This window comes from Doryrhamphus excisus, linkage group LG6, assembly GCF_037039965.1.
Source record: "Doryrhamphus excisus strain RoL-2023G ecotype Guam linkage group LG6, RoL_Dexc_Guam_v1.1, whole genome shotgun sequence".
Classification (NCBI taxonomy): Eukaryota; Metazoa; Chordata; class Actinopteri; order Syngnathiformes; family Syngnathidae; genus Doryrhamphus; species Doryrhamphus excisus.
In genome coordinates, this window is record NC_136362.1 from 8860797 (window position 1) to 8881745 (window position 20949).

Here is a 20949-nt window from a genome sequence, read left to right on the forward strand (position 1 = left end):
CAGGGAAATCAATGTCCCCTCCTGTTGTTGTCGGGGGAGGGGGGGCTGGACGGGGAGGTGTACTCACATCTGCTCTCATAATGCAACTGCTGACCTTGCTGTCACATCAGACGCGGCAAAACAGCCCTGCTGCAGGAAAGGAATTCTACACTCAATGTTTACACTCCATTCCGGACCTTCACCCTTATCTCCGTCTGCACCAACGTGTGTCAGACATCTTTTTTTTTTCTAGTGTCTAGTGACTTTCTCACAGGAAATACAATCGCGCCACACTTTTTCCTAGCATTTTTCACGTCATACCTATTTTCGCGTCTGCCAAGGAGGTATGTTTTGGCTGGCATTTATCTGTTTGTGTTCCAAATAACTGGAAAAGTTCTGAATGGATTTAGTTGAAATTTTCAGGAATTGTCGTATGGGATATGGAAAAACTGATTAGATTTTGGGGTCAAAGAATTCTTGAACATTGCCAGATAGGACCATTTTGGTGCATATAACTCCACAAACTAGAAAAGGACTCAGAAAGTGCAGACCCCCGCCAAGCCGCCATAGTTCGCCCCATATTGTGGATTACACCAAACATCAGTCCTACATTTATTTTATCGTCATATTTACATTGATAGCGGTAGTATGCCAGCAATGCTAACATGCTAATGTTAGCATTCTCACACCTAGCATAACAGTGGTGTTTATGCGTGTCGAGAAAATGAAAGGAAAATAGATAAAATGCTACTATGCTAATGTTAGCATGCTAACAGCTAACATGATAGTGCTAAGTGTCTACCTCTGAAAAATTGAAAAAAAAAACAGCATAATATCGCAATGTTTGATATATGTCTGCCCATGACACATTTTTTAATCTATGCTATGCTAATGTTAGCATGCAAACTTGTAGCATAATAGTGCTCATTATTAAAGGATCTAGCTATTAAAATGGCTAAAAATGTTAGTATGCTTATGTTAGCATGCTTACACCCAGAATGAAAATGGATAAAATGCTACTATGCTAATGTTAGGATGCTAACAGCTAGCATGATAGTGCTAAGTGTCTACCTATGAAAATTAATTTAAAAAAAAAACAACTAGCATGATATCGCATTGTGTGATGTATGTCTGGCCATTATTTTTTTTAATGCTACTATGCTAATGTTAGCATGCAAACATGTAGCATAATAGTGCTTATTATTAAAGGGTCTAGCTATTAAAATGGCTAAAAATGTTAGTATGCTTACACCCAGAATGAAAATGGATAAAATATTACTATGCTAATGTTAGCATGCTAACAGCTAGCATGATAGTGCTAAGTGTCTACCTCTGAAAATTTATTTAAAAAAAAACACCCAGCATGATATCGCAATGTTACTAAAATGGCTACAAATGTTAGTATGCTTACACCCAGAATGAAAATGGATAAAATGCTACTATGCTAATGTTAGAATGCTAACAGCTAGCATGATAGTGTCCTCTGAAAATTGATTTTAAAAAAAACACCCAGCATGATATCGACATGTGTGATGTATGTGTCTGCCCATGAATTTTTTTTAAAATGCTACTATGCTAATGTTAGCATGCGAACATGTAGCATAATAGTGCTCATTATTAAAGGGTGTAGCTATTAAAATGGATAAAAATGTTAGTATTCTTATGTTAGCATGCTTACACCCAGATATATATGTGCCTGCTTGTAAAATTAGAATTATTCTCTATAAAAATCTTATTTGTTCATTTTACCTATATAGATCTATATACTATACATAGGAGTTTTGGGGGGTGAAATGACCTCTCAAGATTTAAATGTGTCCTCTGCTGCCACAAGATTCCATCCAAGTGTGTCCTGTTGGGAATGCAGAGGAAATGCGTCTTTATTAGACACACAGGGACAGGTGGACAGACAGACAGAGAGACAGACAGGCAGACAGCAGAGACACCCCCGCACAGTTTCCGTCAGGCGGATGACGTCTCCGCCTCTTAAGCCCCGATGCGGCGTGACGTCACAGGGCTGTAGTGTAGCACTCCAGCGGCATCTTGTTGACGCTCCGCCAGGCAGGCAGCCAGGCTCCAGTACGGAGAAGACCCCCGGCCAGTCAGGAGGAGGAGGACGACGACAGCGGACGAGGCAAGTGTTAACCCGAATATTATCGTGTATTTATGCATGTTTGTGGACACGATAGACGATTTGACTCGTTTTAAAAACGCAGTGATTTGTTTGACGACCGAAGTCGGGGGGGCGGCGAACCTAGCGCGGTGTAGCCGACCATGTCGCTCTCTAGCCGGGGTAGGATGACCCGCTGTGGTCGGTGTGATACACTTGTTTGTTGTTGGCAAGCGAGACAGATTTTCTTCTTATGTAATATTATTATTTTACATTTTCACAGCAACAACGTGTTTTGGGCTGCTGCTTTATAACCCACTTTGCTTGGTTTTTAAGCCCGCATTACGAGTATACCGGGGGTTAAGCTAGCTTAGCTAATATGCTAACAAGCGACCCGGTCGTACTTGTTTTATTTTCACTTTATCACACGTCGTTTGCGTATTTAACGTTGTTTTTAATTCATTTCCATTATACGTCGCGCGTAATTCACATTCCTTTTAACCGTAGCAGTTGCGGCGGTGTGACCGGAGTACGACAGCCTGGTAGTCCGGACCTCGGCGGTTGTTTGCGGGGTGAGTGGTGCCTCCTCCCTCCCTCCCACTGACCCAGCAGACTGGGAGTGTAGACAGTGAATGTCATTATCGGCGCTGTCTGCATACCAGTGCAGTTGCGAGGAAGAGGAGGAGGTACAGTTCACAGACTGGACGGGGGGGGGTGAAGGAGGGTGGGGGGGGGGGGTTGTTGGTGGAGCTTTCAAGCTTTCATATGCGGCGTCCTTGCAGCAGCAAAACGGACACCGGGACGTGGGAGTTATCAAGCTCCAGTGTTTCTTGCCGGTTTCGCTCCTGCAACGCTCACCGTGTGACATACATGTTGTGGTCCACTGTGGAGGGGGGGGGGGGGGTTGCCTTTTTTTCCCCCACATGAAAACAACCCCGCAAACGCTAGCCTCCTGCTGCGGAATCAAGGTCGCTGCTTTTGCGCAGAAGCAGCAACGGCAGTGCGCCAGTCGCGGAGAGGGGGGGGGGGGGGAGCTCAGTGAAAATGTGCAAAGGCATGCACATATCTGCCCACAGCCTCTGCTGCCGGACGTGCGAAATGTACGGTGGCCGATGGGGGGCTATTAAAGCTACCAAACAGCATAAAACAAATGTTGCAATAATGGAAACACTGCTACACTACAAACAAATGCAAATGGGAAAAATTTTGCATATTCAAAACTTAATTTGAGCTTCATTACTGTTAACGATGTGATTCGGTTGTTTAAAAAAAGTGTGTCAAATTGAACAAAAATCCAAGTTTTGTTAGGCGACCGCAGGAGCCAGACTATGCTATGCTAACAGTAGCTATTGGACAATATCATTGCCAAGTGTAAAAAAAAAAACAAAGAAAAGTGTAGTTTAAGGACTGATAAGTGGCTAACTTCCTGTTAGCTTGGCTTCTTGTGCAGCATTTCAAGTGCAGTTGGTTTTTTTTACAGCGTTTTTCGTGTTTGCATCATTTGGTTTGGCCCGCGTAGGAATGTTTTCATGGGAAGTTGGTGTTAAGCACATTTGGAAATGAGGCTAAGTGGTGTTTTACCTACATGAAAACATCCACACATCAAGCTGTAATGAGGGGGGGGGGGTAATTTTAGAGGTGTGTGTTGGGAGGGAGGGGGGGTTCTTCTGTGAAGGCTTGATGGAGCCAGCATGGGGTAAGCGGCGCTGGGCTGAGAGGCCCGGTATGGTTTTTTTTTTGTTTTTTGGGGGGGGGGCTCACATCATTAACACTGTAATGGCCGCTCCAGCACAGGGGCAGGGTGGCTGCTGCTGTGATCCTGGTTGTCTGGTCGACAGGTTTGGCTTGTTGAAATTCTCACTGGAACCCCCCACGCACCCCATTCTCGGGTTCAATGACAAGGGGCCGGAGGAGCCTTGTTTGTGTGAACTATGTTAATGACCATTTGGCTTAGTGGTTTAGTGGTGCATGCAAACAGCCATTGACCTCTTCAATGCCCCCCCTCCCTCACCAATGGAGCAGTAAAACATTTAATTCCTTTATGGGCTGTTTCATGCTCTTTGATAAGTTTGTTTATTCCGCTGTCATTCAGCTTTCTTATTTCCTGTTTTATCAACAGGAAGTGGATCGAAAGAGGGAAAAAGAGCCGCGGAGTTTCACCATGCATGCGCGGGAGCAGCCGAGAATCAGCGTGGTTTAAAAAGATCAACAAGAGGACTCGGGAGTGTTACACTTATCCACCCAGCCAGCAGACAGGAACAATAACACAGACATGGCCAGCACCCAAACCAGCTTGAAAAGCTCCTTCAAAGACTTGACCTCCTTCAAGGGTGGCATGAAGCGTCTGTACCGGGAACGGCTGGAGGACGCGCCCATCAAGAAGCGAGTGATGGCCGAGATCAACCTGAAACGCCGCAACCTGGATTCCTTCCACAAGACCGCCAAGGTGAAGCGGGAGCACGTCGAGGAGCCGCACCACGACGCCGACCTGCAAGCGGCGTCCTCGGCTAAAGCCTTGGACCTGAGCCCGGGGCTCAAGCACACGCTGGCCCAGTTCACTCTGAGCAGCCAGAGCTCCCTGGGGGGCCCGGCTGCCTTTTCAGCACGCACCGGCCACGAGCATTCCCACGCTGGCATGCCCCCGCTGCCCTCCCCGCCCGTCCTGGGAGGCGGCCCCTTGCTGGTTCCCTGCGACAGCTCCACCGAGCTCACCCACTCGCTCCTCGAGGGCGAGTCCATCTCCTGCTTTGTGGTGGGGGGCGAGAAGCGCCTGTGTTTGCCCCAGGTGCTCAACTCGGTGCTGCGCGACTTCTCGCTGCAGCAGATCAACACCGTGTGCGACGAGCTCTACGTGTACTGCTCCCGCTGCGACGCCGAGCAGCTGCACATCCTCAAGGTGCTCGGCATCCTGCCCTTCAACGCGCCGTCCTGCGGCCTCATCACGCTGACCGACGCGCAGCGGCTGTGCAACGCTCTGCTTCGCCCCGGGGCCGCCCTGCCCGCCGACTTCAGCGGCAAGCTGTCCACGCAGGGCCTGTTGAAGGAAACGGAGGCCGGCTTCCAGGTGGAGCACCAGTGCCTGGGGAAGTGCCAGGGCCTCTTCGTGCCCCAGTTCTACACCCAGCCCGAGGCGCCCTGCGTCCAGTGCGTGGAGTGCCACTTGCTCTTTTCGCCGCAGAAGTTCGTCATGCACTCGCACAAGTCGCCCGATAAGAGGACCTGCCACTGGGGCTTTGACTCGGCCAAGTGGCCCTGCTACCTGCAGCTGGCCAGGAAGTACCAGGGCTCGCCCGAGGAGGCCAAGCTCAAGCAGCTGCTGGATGAGGTCAAAGAGAAGTTCCACTACCAGCTCAAGAGGTCGCTCGACAAAGTAAGTCCAACTCCCGACTCGCTCGTTTACAATGCAATGCAATGGCGGATCAGTCGTCATCCCGCTCTAGTCGCCAAGCCCCTTTCTCCTTGTGTCACTCACGTCTTGATCCGCGAGACTCGATGATGTCACGCCGGTTGTGTTTTCTTAAACCAGTGTTGACCTAGCCTTGTGTGTTTTATTTGCTGGAGGTCTGAGACACAGGTGGGGACATCTGTCTGGTCAGACCGGTTTAGGCCAGCTGGCCACAGCTGAAGGGGAAGTGCATCATTTGTCCCCACGGGTCACCCGGAGGTCAGTGGGAATGTCACTGAACAAAAGGCCAATATATATATGATCAATAATATCGTTCTACCTCCGTTTTCATTACTCGCTTCTCTTCCAAAGGAAGAATTACAATAAATCCCTTACGGGCATTAAAAAAATATGACCAAAAATACTTTTTATAACACATAATTCTAGTTGTACAATGCAAAACCATTTTATAAACGAGGAATGAGAGTACCATGTTTTTTTGGGACCGCCACAGAGTACCATGTCTTTTATATGGTAGCCAAACCGGCACTGGGGCGCTTGGACCGTACCAAAAAAAAGACTGCATGTCTTTATGAACCTGGCATGTCTTTTGACTTTGTGGATTATTTCAAGTCATTCTGGTTCTTTTCATTGCGCAAGGCGGCGCCTGTCAGGAATTAATATCAGGAATGTCACATTAGCCACGTTTACATGGACCTAAATATTCCAATTCCATTCGGGTTATTTGCTGAATTGGAAAGAATGTAACCTTTGTATACACCTCATTCCGAAAAAAAAGTGCCAATCCGAATGAATATATAAGCGGATTCCCAGGAGTGGAATATTCCTTTCCCCAATCCGATTGAGGTATCTTGTATCCGCTCAATCGGAAAGTTGTCAGACTGATAAAACATTCCACTGTTTTCAAATATCTTAATTTTTATTTTTCTACACAAAATAAGATGAAAAATAAACAAATCAAGAATAAAGAAAATCAATCAGTAATAAATAAATAAATATAATAATAACAATAAAACGGCAAATAATAAAAACCTAAGAAACCACATATAGTTGGTGGGTAGACAAATTCTTTTTTTCAGATTAAAATGAACAAAGCATTATTAGAGCCCTGTAGACATGACAAAACACGACTATAGTCACATTTATACTCTTTTTATTTACAACATATTGCGCAACTGCAGGGTCTTGAGACACATGCTAACTCGCAAACTAGAGAGCTAGCGACCTAAACGGTAGCCTTCAAGTTATTTCCTTTTAAACTTAAATAGCCAAAAACTTACCACTTCCACACGGGTAGGGAGGATAACTATTAACAGTTATTTAACCTTTAACATGAACATTAATCAAACGTAATATTTTTTTCTGGGTACATGATACCATACAGCATCCATATCAAACTAACATTAAACTTTCATATCAAGGCGGGGGCCTCAAACTTTTGTGGACCGCGTGTTTGAGACCCCTGATGTATACCATTGCTTTGGGAAAGGTCATTCGGAAAGAGAAAAATTCCTCATGTAAACGTGGCTATTGATTAAATATCTTAATTACACACGTGGATGTGTTGTGGGTTTTGACTTTGTGGATAATTTCGAGTCTTTCTGTTTTGTATCTCGATGAACGTGTGGGTATTTGTCATAAACGTTCAGAGAGCGATGTCAAACATAGCTACCTACCCACACGACGTTGTTCGTTTTTGGTTTCGCTTTCAAGAGGAAAGATTAAGCGGCACATACAAAGGTGTAGCCGACCGTCTGCTTTGGTTGTGGTATTTTGTTGTTGTGTGAGACACGGGGCGCTGCCCCACCGGTGGCTGAACCGTGTAACACATCGCCGTCTCACACCTCAGCAGCATCCCTGGAGCGCCACAGTCTCGCCACTTGTGCCACAGATGTGGCCATGTTCTGTTTTCACGTTCAGGTTTTGCCGACGGTGTGTATGTGTGATGAAAGCGCGCGTTTGACTGAACAGGAAGTGAGGCAGACGGACGTGTCTCTCAACCTGAACATCCTCCAGACTCCAGCCGCCTCCGACATTCGTGGTCGTGGTGACTCATACTTTCCACATCCCAGTGGATGTTAGTCGGAACGCCGGCAAGATACTTTTTTAGGCAGGGAAGCGTTTTGGGTTTTGGTTTGTGTTTCCCCTTCGCTTGGCCTGCACTCTGTCACTGTGTACTTTTGTTTATTTTTCAACCAGACCAAACCAAGGAGATCTTTCTAGACGTGATCTTCCCCGTCTGTGGAGTATTGGCTTTTAAGAAAGTGCAGTAAAAAAAAACGTAACTAGGCTGTATAAACACCCCCCCCCCCCCAGGCACCAGCCTGATCCCTGCTGTGTAAATAAGTCGCTGTCTGGGCAGGCGCAACCAGTGACACACGTCCTCAAACTTATTTGCTCTGTCACTTTGTGTTGCCCTCATGATGGCGGCTTTGTTTTATGACGCCCGCAAAACACACTGTCAGCTCAACCTGAAGGGGGGGGGGGGGTGCATACTAGAAGGAAAACAAAAAACAGATACAAGCTAAAAGTCTCCTGATGATTAAAAAAAAACATCATTTCTTACATACACTAGCTTTTATTATATATTGTCATAAATATAAAAAAATTCCCAGATATTATAAAAATAATAATCATAAATGGCAGTTTTGTGTGGGAATTTTGTGAATATTTTAACTTTATTGTCAAACACAAATGACTTTGCTACAATGATTTAAAATAAAAAGTACAATAAAAATATACATTCACAAAATTAAAAAATATTTTCTTGATATATAATGCTATTAATAAGAATACAAATGAAATGAAATAATACGTAAAAAAATAGACACCTATGTATACATGCATTCTGTACATAAAAAACATTATTTTTTATATACACTAATTTTTATTATATTGTCATAAATATTAAAATTTCCCAGATATTATAAAAATAATAATCATATATGGCAGTTTTGTGTGGGGAATTTTGTGGTATGAATGTGAGTGTGAATGGTTGTTTGTCTATATGTGCCCTGTGATTGGCTGGCCACCAGTCCAGGGTGTACCCCGCCTCTTGCCCAAGAGACTCCAGCACCCCCGCGACACTCGTGAGGAAAAAACGGTAGAAAATGAATGAATGAATGTTGGGACTTGCGGGTGACACAGCGGTCAAGTGGTTAGCGCGCAGACCTCACAGCTAGGAGACCAGGGTTCAATTCCACCCTCGGCCATCTCTGTGTGTGGAGTTTGCATGTTCTCCCCGTGCATGCGTGGGTTTTCTCCGGGTACTCCGGTTTCCTCCCACATTCCAAAAACATGCTAGGTTAATTAGCGACTCCAAATTGTCCATAGGTATGAATGTGAGTGTGAATGGTTGTTTGCCTATATGTGCCCTGTGATTGGCTGGCCACCAGTCCAGGGTGTACCTGATACATGTTTGTATCAGGTGCACCTTTTGGGTGTTAAGTTGCTATGTGATGAATTTAGTGCTGTTGCTAGTGACGACATGATAACTGTCACTGTACACTGGTATATTTGCACATTTACACATTTGGCACCTAGACCTCACAGCTAGGAGACCAGGGTTCAATTCCACTCTCGGACCATCTCTGTGTGGAGTTTGCATGTTCTCCCCGTGCATGCGTGGGTTTTCTCCGGGTACTCCGGTTTCCTCCCACATTCCAAAAACATGCTAGGTTAATTAGCGACTCCAAATTGTCCATAGGTATGAATGTGAGTGTGAATGGTTGTTTGTCTATATGTGCCCTGTGATTGGCTGGCAGTCCAGTGTGTACCCCGCCTCTCGCCCAAAGACAGCTGGGATAGGCTCCAGCACCCCCGCGCGACCCTTGCGAGGAAAAGCGGTAGAAAATGAATGAATGAATTAGTCGTAATTATCGTGTTTCTATTGTTGGATTTATCTGCAATGGTGCCAGGCCTAGTAGTAGGGGTGTATGACGAGGTCTGGCGTGATGAAAACGTGAAGACAGCGGCAGTGTGCAAGTGTGCATGAAGCAATGAACGCGCACTATAAACCTTGCAATTCAACCTACCCTGGTCTTAAGTCTACATTTCAGCAAGTTTTATGTCAAATTTGGCAGGAAATGTCGGGACTTGCCTGCACCCTTAATCACAAGAGTGCTACATTTTCATTACGAATGGTCCATGAAAGATTTAATTTAGAATTTTTTTTTTTCCACTTTGGATTCACTGACCTACTAGTTGTTTTGCAGCCATCACGGCATAACTGCGTTTTTATTTTTTATTTTTTGCTGCTCCTTGTTTTGGCCGGATCTTGTTTTTCAGGCTGGCTGAGAGTCAGAAGTGTCAGACAGCGAGAACAGCCCTCCTCTGTCTGGGGCCGCCTGACAGAGTGGCTGCGGCACAGACGGCAGACAGCTGCAATCTCCCCGTGTGCTATTTGGAACACGGTGACTTCATGACTGCGCACTGACGCAGCTGCACACGGGCTGTCTGCTGCCTCAAATACCCCCCCCCCCTCCCAACCCCACCCCACACATCTCCTGGTGCTAATCGCTCGACGTCCATCTACGCCGCTATTTGACTGGTTCATCATCTAACCCAGACATATCAGTTGTCATTCTCTAACTAGTCAATACCGCCCCCCTCCTCCCCAGGCCCCAATCAGCCGACAGGAAGGCGAATGAGCCGATACGTCGATGGTTACATAAGCAGTAGGGACCGTTGCTGTGGTTCTGCGAGGCCGATGAGAGGGAAAAGCCTCTGGCTATCGATCGGGTCGCCGACCTTGATGGATGTGGCGAGTCGCCGGGGCGACATGGACGCATGAATAGAAAAGGAAGTGGGCCGGGAGAGGAAACGGAGGGGTGGAAAAAAAAAAAAAGAAGAGCCTCAGTGGTGTGTGTGTGTGTGTTGACGCTGTTACCATTGCGTAACTTTCCATGTTGAGACTTGTGCAACAAATCAAGTTAACCTCAGCGCTACCTCCTGCTTTGCCTGCCAGACATGAGTGTGGTCAAAACACAGGCGGGGGGGGTGGGGGGGTCCATGAAGCAAAAGCCCCCGGCTCCTCTTTTCTAGATTGAAAATTAACCTCCCGAGAGGGGAGCTGAACCGCCACTCAACCAGCCTGGATCAGCCCCCCTCCGTCGGCCAATCACAGGCCGACCGGCCTGACCGTGTACGTACTTTTTTTTTTTTTTTTTTGCATTTTCACGAAGAACAATTATCCATTTATGCAGCACACACAGCAGCTTCTTTGATCGCACGTAATCTGCATGTCGTTTGGTGGGGAACGAGCCCGCCCCGCCGCGCCCCGCCCCTGCCCTGCCTTGCCCGTGAAAACAACAAGCCCGGCCTGTGTCTGCCCGCTCTTGTAAAGGCCTGGATTGGGGGGCGAGGGGGCCCTGCAGGGTCGAAACGGGGGAACTGAGCCAGAGGGGGGCCCCCTCTGGCATGTCACCATCAGGTCAGCACCATGCAGCCCACTGGAGGAGCGCCAGTTGCCCGGATTAGTTTTGCACCAGCTCACAATGAGAGCAGGAAGCGCAACGTTCATTCATCCATTCATTGGCGCCACCGCGGCCATCTTGACGAGATGTGTGCTAGAATATTGTCATCTTTTATTCAGAATCAAGCTATTAATTACAAGTCACTGACACCACTTCCTTCCCGTTCTTCCACTGCGCCAACCTGGACGGATGTCGCTCGGACGCTCGGCTTCTGCATGATTATTGGACGATCTGTCCGAGGCGCAATCCCTTTTAGGTTGACGGTGAAATAAGCGAATCAGCGGTCGTGTGGTTAGCGCGCAGACCTCAACACCTAGGAGACCAGGGTTCAATTCCACCCTCGGCCATCTCTATGTGGAGTTTGCACGTTCTCCCCGTGCATGTGTGGGTTTTCTCCGCGTACTCCGGTTTCCTCCCACATTCCAAAAAACATGCTAGGTTAATTAGCGACTCCAAATTGTCCATAGGTATGAATGTGAGTGTGAATGGTTGTTTGTCTATATGTGCCCTGTGATTGGCTGGCCACCAGTCCAGGGTGTACCCCGCCTCTTGCCCAAAGACAGCTGGGATAGGCTCCAGCACCCCCGCGACCCTCGTGAGGAAAAAGCTGTAGAAAATGAATGAATGTTGGGACTTGCGGGCGACACAGCGGTCGAGTGGTTAGCGTGCAGACCTCACAGCTAGGAGACCAGGGTTCAAGTCCACCCTCGGCCATCTCTGTGTGGAGTTTGCATGTTCTCCCCGTGCATGCGTGGGTTTTCTCCGGGTACTCCAGTTTCCTCCCACATTCCAAAAAACATGCTAGGTTAATTAGCAACTCCAAATTGTCCATAGGTATGAATGTGAGTGTGAATGGTTGTTTGTCTGTATGTGCCCTGTGATTGGCTGGTGAAAATGAATGAATGAATCCTCTGAACTGACCTGGAGACTTTAGCCACCCCCAGCGAGCTGCACATCATGTCAGATACTACAATTTACACTCCCCCCTTCCTTAAATGACCAACAGCTACCACAGTTTGAAGACCACCCTGGCCTTTAGCCACCGCTTCCTCTGCTCGCCCCCCCCAAGGGAAGACAATAATGTCAGGATTCCGTCCAGAGAGAGCGGAGCCTCCGGCGCGGTCCCACAGACTAAACAAAAGTGGTGAAGCGCCTCCCGGCCGAGATGTCCCGCAGGTTTTTAAAATAGTCTCCGTGCGTGTTCGCCATACCGCCGAGCTTAGAAAAGAAGTGTCGTTTTCATTGGCGCAGACTTCAAAGACGGCATCCCGAGCTTCTCTCCCTGTTTGTCTTGGACTCAACCGGGAATAATGAGGCGCGTCTCGGTATTAATTAATCGATTTGTTGACAAGAACATTAACCGTCCGCTGTCTGGTCTCCCTGGGAGACGGAAGAGCAGGTTGTGTTTCATCAGGAACGAAAGCGTTTGCATTTGAAAGACTCCTCATGTGTGTGTGTGTGTGTGTCGACTTCCCCCCCGGGCGGCAGCGCTGATTAATGAAGATAGAAATGCAGAGACCAGAGACTTTTCCATAGGCGCACGCACACATGTCCACGCAGCACATAGGAACTTCACACCCCCCCCCACCCCCCCCCCCCCACTTCGTCTCCCAGACAGGGAGACGAGCGGAAGGTATCAAAGTCGTCCACAAGACAAGAAGCTTTGCCACCACACCCATCAATTATGCATGTTGCAAACGGCAACGAGAATGGAGGGAGAAGGTTCTGCCACATCGCTGCGCTTATTCCTCCATCCATTTTCTATGATTTTCAACCACTGTGCCGCGGCACACTAGTGTACCTTGAGAAACTCGTCAGGTGTGCCGTGAGGAATTATCCAATATCACTTTTTTAGAATTAACATTTATGAATCATCATTTGCATAACTATGTCAATAGCCATTATGTCAATAGTATACATGGACCCAAATATTCCAATTGCATTTGGTTTATTTGCTCTATATTCCTTTAACCAATCCGATTGAGGTATCTTGTACCCGCTCAAACGGACTGCGTTCTTCTTCGTGGGGTTTTTCTTCTTCTGTTGTTTATTAGCGGTTGGCAAGCAGCTTTCGTATGCATTATGAATCTAAACCAGGGGTGGGCAAACTTTTTGACTCGCGGTCCGCATTGATATGACAAAATTTACGGGGGGGGGGCAGACTATATATTTTACACAGTCCACCTGGTACTATTGTATCTGTAAAATTGTCATGCAATCTGCTATTATTTATTATTTTATATTTTAAATATTTTAAAAATAAAAAAAATTATAATAATTACGATAAAATTAAAATAATAATTATATTATTATTATGTAAAATATGCAAATATAACAATAATATTATATATAATTAATATCATAATTAGCATTAATATAATAATTATAATAATCATAATAGTTCTAATAATAATTATAATAATCTAATAATAATAATAATAATAATAATAATTATTATTATTATTATGTGCTTGTGTCCCTTTTTTCAGGAGCACTTTGTAAACAACAGACCATGTCAAAAAACGAAATTGATAAAACCATCAAAAGGTTGGCTCAGGCCATGATGCCAGGTTGTATGTTGAGTTTAAATGAAATACTTTGGAAAGATTGGGTGGGCCGTATTCAAACACTTGGCGGGCCGGATGTGGCCCCCGGGCCGTAGTTTGCCCACCCCTGATCTAAACCCTTCTATACTTTATTCAGTTTTATTAAAAAAAATAAAATATATCTATGTAAAACATGTCAACAACTACACCTAGCATGATAGCGCTATCATGGTAGGCACTAGTATGCTAATATTAGCATTGTGGCATTTTTTGTCCATTTTCATACAGTAGGCAGACAATACTATGCTATGTGTTAGCATGCTACAGCTAACATATTAGCATTGCTATCATGCTCTTATCTTCATGGGTAGCCACATATATAAGCACTTACCGCTATCATGCTAGGTGTTAGCATTGCTAGCATGCTCTATTTTCATGGGTAGACACAAAAAATAGTGCTAAGTGTCTACCCACAAAAATTGCAAAAAATGCCATGCTATTATTTATTTATTTTTTTATTAAAAAATAAATATTTATATAAAACATGTCATGAGTTTAATTATAAAATATTAGCAAGATTGAATTTGATCTTTTCCTGTATAAATTTTATCCCGGGTGCGTTCTTTCAGCGCATGCTCAGATATGACGTAAAACACGCAGATCCAGACGTTCTTCACTTTTAAAAATGGAGGCCAGCAATCGGCACTGGATTAAGCAAAGTTTGTTTTTGATTCAAACTAAATTTCAAGACTGGACAGACGAAAAACTGGCAATACGGAGTTATTCCAACAAGTGAAAGAATAACTCAGGGAAGCCGGTATGACGTGATGTTGATGTTTACGTTTTACTGGGCATGCCCTATTGACTATTCTGTTGGATTTTCACGGCGCATGTAGACAAGAGATTGGAATATTCCTTTCTATGGATACCATTGTTTTTCCCGAAAGGTCATTCGGAAAGACGAAAAACTGGTCATGTAAAAACGTGGCTACTGTGGAGTGTCTGTGGTGTAAAGACTGGCATAGCAATGTAATATTGGTCCGTGTGGCAACACCTAGCTTGTTCCTCCGATAGACTTATTGATACACATGTGAGGTCATGGTGACATTTTGTAACATTTTTGGTTAGTGGTGTGTGCCACAAGATTTTTCCAATGTAAAAAAACGTGCCGTGGATTAAAAAAGGTTGAACTTATCCTCGGTTTTGACCTTGAATGAAAGCTTTGATGGACACTTGCTCTCTTTTGCAGCTTCACCTTTGCTCCATTGGCATCCCTCCTCCTCCTCCTTCCCTTCCGCCGCCTGTAAATCCTTATCTCAGCCGCGACTGTAAAGCTAGCGAAGGCAAAAAACAAGCTACTTCTTTCAGTCGCTGCCTGGAATGCTTGATGTGTTTACGCCGGCGTTGCTTCCACCTGCGGTGAACGCCGCTCATGGGACTCATCTGTCTCCCTGATGTTTCTCTGGGAGCACGCAACACGCATACATGCAAACATAAGTCTTCTTGCTTCATTTCCCTTCGGGGGGTCCGCGACCGGCTCATCTACATTCTGTAAATAGAGCCATCTTTCCCTCCGGATCCTCCTCCGACGCTCCTCTTCTCCATCCTCAGAAACATACCATCCTGTAGGTTGTTGACCTCCACGTGCCGTTTATGGACCAATAGTAAACCTTCATATGCCGTGTTTTGTGCTGGAAGCACGTTAGCATCCTTGCATATTTAGTCAAGTCCCACTCCAGCTTAGTGGTGTATCATGATGTGTATTAGGGGTGTTGCAAGATTAAAACATGACAAGATTTCTTCTTCAGAAAAAATTATGGAAGTACATAAATTAATCACGCAATAAATTAGCTATCATTTTGACTTGCTTCAACATATCTGTGTCTGTTTTCTTCATCACTCGCCTCCAGACAGACAGGAAGAGGGTTCACTCTGTGCATTGGTACAGCATCTAGATCAGGGGTCTCAAACACGCGGCCGCGGGACACTAGTTTGTGGCCCCCGCCTTGATATGATAGTTTAATGTTAGTTTGATATGGATGCTGTATGGTATCATGTACCCAGAAAAAAATATTACGTTTGATTAATGTTCATGTTAAAGGTTAAATAACTGTTAATAGTTATCCTCCCTATCCGTGTGGAAGTGGTAAGTTTTTGGCTATTTAATTTTGAAGGAAATAACTTGAAGGCTACCGTTTAGGTCGCAAGCTCTCGAGTTTGCGAGTTAGCATGTGTCTCAAGACCCTGCAGTTGCGCAATATGTTGTAAATAAAAAGAGTATAAATGTGACTATAGTCGTGTTTTGTCATGTCTACAGGGCTCTAATAATGCTTTGTTCATTTTAATCTGAAAAAAATAATTTGTCTACCCACCAACTATATGTGGTTTCTTAAGTTTTTATTATTTGCCGTTTTATTATTATTATATTTATTTATTTATTACTGATTGATTGATTTTTCATCTTATTTTGTGTAGAAAAATAAAAAGTAAGATATTTGAGAACAGTGGAATGTTTTATCAGAGCTTTTATTGTAGAAAATTGGAACCAAAGCAAAGTTTCTAAAAAAATTTTTGTTTTTAATAAATGCGTTTTTTTTTGGGGTTTTTTTTTTGAAAACCTGAACCGGCCCAGTCTCACCTTGACCCGAGCTCCAGTGGCCCCCCAAGTAAATTGAGTTTGAAACCCCTGATCTAGATGCTTCGTAGAACAACCGAGAACAGAGTGAAACCTCTCGGCAGTCATACAAACAATCCCATTGTCTCTAGCGGGGGGTGCCGCGCCGCGCCACGCCGCTTGCATAGGAGCAATGCAAGGTAGCGCCAAATGACACAGCCCGCAATGTGAAGGGGCCGATATCTTTGGGGAGGGGGGGAGTTTTCATCCCGCCAGTCAAACACAAATAGAAGTGCACAAAATGGTGTGCATTCTCAGAAAGAAATTCTTCTCTTGAAAAGTTGTCTCAAGAAATGCTGCAGACGTTTAACAGACAGTTTGGATTGCCTGTGAGGAAAATACATGTCATAAACGCCAATTCCGCAACGTTACATCATGGAAGATGACATATTAAAAAAAAATGCTGTATTATAATGATATATATTATTATAAAATGGTAGTTTTTGACTCAGAAGAAGCAACATTGTCCTCAAAGCGCAAACTTTCATCCAAAAATGGCGGCTCAACAAACTTGACGTCAGCCCTTCTAACAGTAAATGTGGCGGTTCCTGTGAAAACGTGCACTTTGTTGTGTCACACATTCCACTCATCATGGCCGTCCGAATAATTGGGCTGAATCACAGCCTGTTAGGAGCATCTGTGTCATCCTGTGCAAAGGAACATGGAGGCCATGATAAGACCCCCACCCTTGTTAGGAAGACCACAAACACTAATAATCCACAGAAGCACAAAGATGAGGACACACTCCACAGTCCACATCCTATCCACACCAATCATTGACAGACGCCCGTCGCCGTACACTTCCTTTTCCGAGCCTGCGTGAGTCACATCCCCCCCCCAACCCAACCCGACCGCCACCACGCAGCATGTCTGGCACCCATCATCATGACAGAGCACGGGACAAGGATGCATCATCATCATCATCATCATCCCGCCTGGTCTCGCGCTTTTTTTTTTTATTATTTCATGTTTGATCCTTCGCCCAGGTGTGTTGCCTTTACTGCTCTGACTCAAACGTAACGACATTCTACCAAATGAGTCACCGCTGACTGTCGGCTTGAAATATTTAAGGTGGCAACCCTCCTTTTTTTGATGGTTTATAAAACAGGAAATAGGCGTCCAATATGTGCTCAAGTCCAGTTTGGCTCACGGTAGCATCCGATTCCATGATAGTAACGTATACTTCATACCGGCTGTAGGCAACAGCCTTCATCCATTTTTCCACCCATTTTCCTCCGCTTATCCGGGTTTCGGGGGCAGCAGTCTTAGTAGTGAAGCCCAGACTTCCCGGTCCCCGGCCACCTCGTCCAGCTCCAGTCCTCGGGAGGACTCCAAGGCGTTCCCAGGCCAGCTGTTTAAGAGTCCGGTGCATTGTGTGTTGGGTGGCGGTCAAGGGCGGTTGCATGGGCGACCTGGTCTTCGGCGGGACAAATCTGGTACTCTTGAAATATCCAGCAGCTTCATCTACCTCTGCATGCGCTTTTTAAAAAGCCCTATGTGTGTTACAATAGGTTTGTAACGTAAAGGTCGCTAGTTAACACAGGTTTGACATGCTATTGTGCGGCTAGGGGTGTCACATGACAAGATAGGGTCGACTATTTTTACTATGTTACGCTCTTCCATCCACCGAGACACAGAGACTGTGGTCTAAGCTTTATGCCTCAAAAGTATTCATAATATCAATAATTGACCATTGATCATTTGTAGTATAATTATGGACAGCAAAATTTCGTTATCAAGAACGGTCCGCCAATGCTAGGTTTGGTTTTTAGGATGAGGTTTTACTTTGTCACTGATGGGTTTGCAGCAGTGGATTTTGTGCGTGACAGAACGACAGGGCCCGCCTTGGGGTGGGGATCTGAGGGGGTGTTGGCGTACAGCAAAGCCACGCGGAGGATTCGAACAAGCCTGCATGTAATATGGATGAGAGCGGCGCTCCCCGTAGAACGTTCCACTTGGACTTGGAGCCCATACGTTGAATCCTTTTACCCCCCCTCCTCCCCCAGGCACTTTAGGCCAGGTATTCCTCTTTGTAGCATGGTTCCGCTTCCATCTTCCTCCGGCTGTCAAGAAAGGCGAGCATTGGCATTCACCGCCGCACTCCTCCTCCTCCTCGCCGCCTCTTGCGTAAACAAACAGCCGATCGATACACGAGCGCTCGGCGGCGAGGACGCCTTTGCATGATGATATTAAAAGCGCCCACTATCGAAGGCGGCGTGGTCCAAAGCCCCGAACGTGAGTAATTTATTGCACGTACACACAGAGGGCCCCCGCCAGTGTCTCCATTTTGTGTGTCACCACCGCCCCACCACCACCCACCCACACTCTCCTCCACACTGCTGCTTTCAGTCTGCTTAGCAACGCTCGTCTCTCTCTTGCTCGTCTCCAGGCGCCGTCTCTTCCTTCCCTCCTCAACCCAAATATAAGTGCCTACCTCTGAAAATGCTAAAATTGTTTGTATAAATAGGTTAGCATGCTAACATCTAGCATGATAGCGCTATCTGCTCGAGTTCATATTCCTGAAAAAAATGGTAGTATGCGCATGTTAGCATGCTAGAAGTGGTAACATGCTAATGTTAGCATGCTAACACCTAGCATGATAGCGCTATCTGCTCGAGTTCATATTCCTGAAAAAAATGGTAGTACGTGCATGTTAGCATGCTAGAAGCGGTAACATGCTAATGTTAGCATGCTAACACCTATAATGACACTGTCTACCTGTGAAAATGGATAAAAACGTTATGCTAGCACCTAGCATGATAGTGGTGTTAATGTGGTCAACCATGAAAATAGCAAAAACAAACGACAATCTGCTAAGGTTGTATGCTAGTATCCTTCCTGCTCTATTTGCGCCTCCAGACGCTTGCGGTTCTCCAGACGCTGCCGGGCCAGATTGGCCCAAATGAAGCTCCTACGAGAGGAGCACAGTCATTCACAGACAAGACAAGGGGGCCCACTGGCCTCCTTTCTCAGTCGATGTGTGTCCTCCTGGGAGCGTGAAGTGTGTCTGTCTTGCTCTGCGTCATCATCCTCTTACGCTGTTGATGTTTGATGGCCTGCCTGTTTACGTGTGCGTGTACTATGTGTGTACGTGTGTATGTGTACTGGCCTGGTTGAGTCACACAGGTGAGCCCCCGACAGCTTTGCTAATTAACGCTGCGGGCGACCCGGGGGAAGGAAACTGGAGCAAACATGCTGCTGCCGCCGCCACAGTCCATCAGATGCACGTTGGTTTTTTTTTTTTTTTTAATTAAAAGAAACATTCTTCACTCACTCCAGGTCTCGGTGAATGTGCACATGCTAGGAAATATTAGTACACTGAAAAGAGAAAAATTAAGTAGTACTCTTAAGAATAGCGAATAAATTGTGATATATGATATTACCTCATATAGATTCCCCCCCCCCCCCAATACGGTGGAACCTTGGTTAGAATCTGCCCACAATATCAGCATTTTTTTTTGTAATGCTGTATGTCGACCGGCGGCACGGTGGTCGAGTGGTTAGCGCGCAGACCTCACAGCTAGGAGACCAGGGTTCAATTCCACCCTCGTTTTTTTCCGGGTACTCCGGTTTCCTCCCACATTCCAAAAACATGCTAGGTTAATTAGCGACTCCAAATTGTCCATAGGTATGAATGTGAGTGTGAATGGTTGTTTGTCTATATGTGCCCTGTGATTGGCTGGCCACCAGTCCAGGGTGTACCCCGCCTCTAGTCCAAAGACAGCTGGGATAGGCCCCAGCACCCCCACGACCCTCGTGAGGAAAAAGCGGTAGAAAATGAATGAATGTTGGGACTTGCGGTCGAGTGGTTAGCGCACAGACCTCACAGCTAGGAGACGAGGGTTCAATTCCACCCTCGGCCATCTCTGTGTGGAGTTTGCATGTTCTCCCCGTGCATGCGTGGGTTTTCTCCGGGTACTCCGGTTTCCTCCCACATTCCAAAAAGCATGCTAGGTTAATTAGCGACTCCAAATTGTCCATAGGTATGAATGTGAGTGTGAATGGTTGTTTGTCTATATGTGCCCTGTGATTGGCTGGCGACCGAAGACACCTGGGATAGGCTCCAGCACCCCCGCGACCCTTGTGACGAAAAGCGGTAGAAAATGAATGAATGTTGACTCAGTTCTCCCAATATTGGCCAATAATGCTAAAAGAAAGCTTCCTGTTAATAAAAGGACAAACAGGAAGTATTAGGTCATGTCTGCTGCCGGATGATCTTGGCAATGTTTGGCCACAGCTATTAATTATTCAGTTGTTTAATAATAACAATCATCGGATGCCCAAGCTGTGATACATGTCTAGACTACGCCACGCGTTGGGTTGCACTTTTGTATCATGAGACATTTAACCCTTTACTAGATAGCAGCTTCACACCATCCGTTCCCTCGGCCAGGCTGGGAATAACAAGGCTGCGGTGACAGCGTGCATTGTAAAATGGCTGACTGCTGCACAGAGGGACGTGTGTGTGTGTGTGTGTGTGTGTGATGTGCATGTGATGGGTGTCTAGACAAGAGTGCCCATGTGGCGCAAAAATGTGCCCGAGGCTTGAAGCCAAAGCTGCTCGGGAATGAACCTACCCTTATCTATTTATGTGTGTGTGTGTGTGTGTGACTGGCTCTTGTGTACTGAAAGATGGAGGAACAAATATTGTACACAATATTTGGTTTGGATACAAAGCAAAGACTTGGGAGTTCTTGTCCATGGCTGCATTTTTACTACTCAGTCCGGTATTCCTTATGGTCTGTTATCCGGGTCCTGGT

General features: G+C 45.9%; 1 protein-coding gene across 1 annotated transcript in view; it reads left to right on the forward strand.

The window, feature by feature from the left end:
• Nucleotides 1-1689: 1689 nt before the first annotated feature.
• skila (SKI-like proto-oncogene a) overlaps nt 1690-20949 on the forward strand; it is a 40717-nt gene continuing 21457 nt past the window's right edge. Inside the window, exons 1-2 of the mRNA XM_078791360.1 lie at nt 1690-2117; nt 4213-5459. Coding sequence (XP_078647486.1) covers nt 4362-5459 — 1098 coding nt within the window. The 5' untranslated portion in view covers nt 1690-2117; nt 4213-4361. The remainder of the gene's footprint in view (nt 2118-4212; nt 5460-20949) is intronic.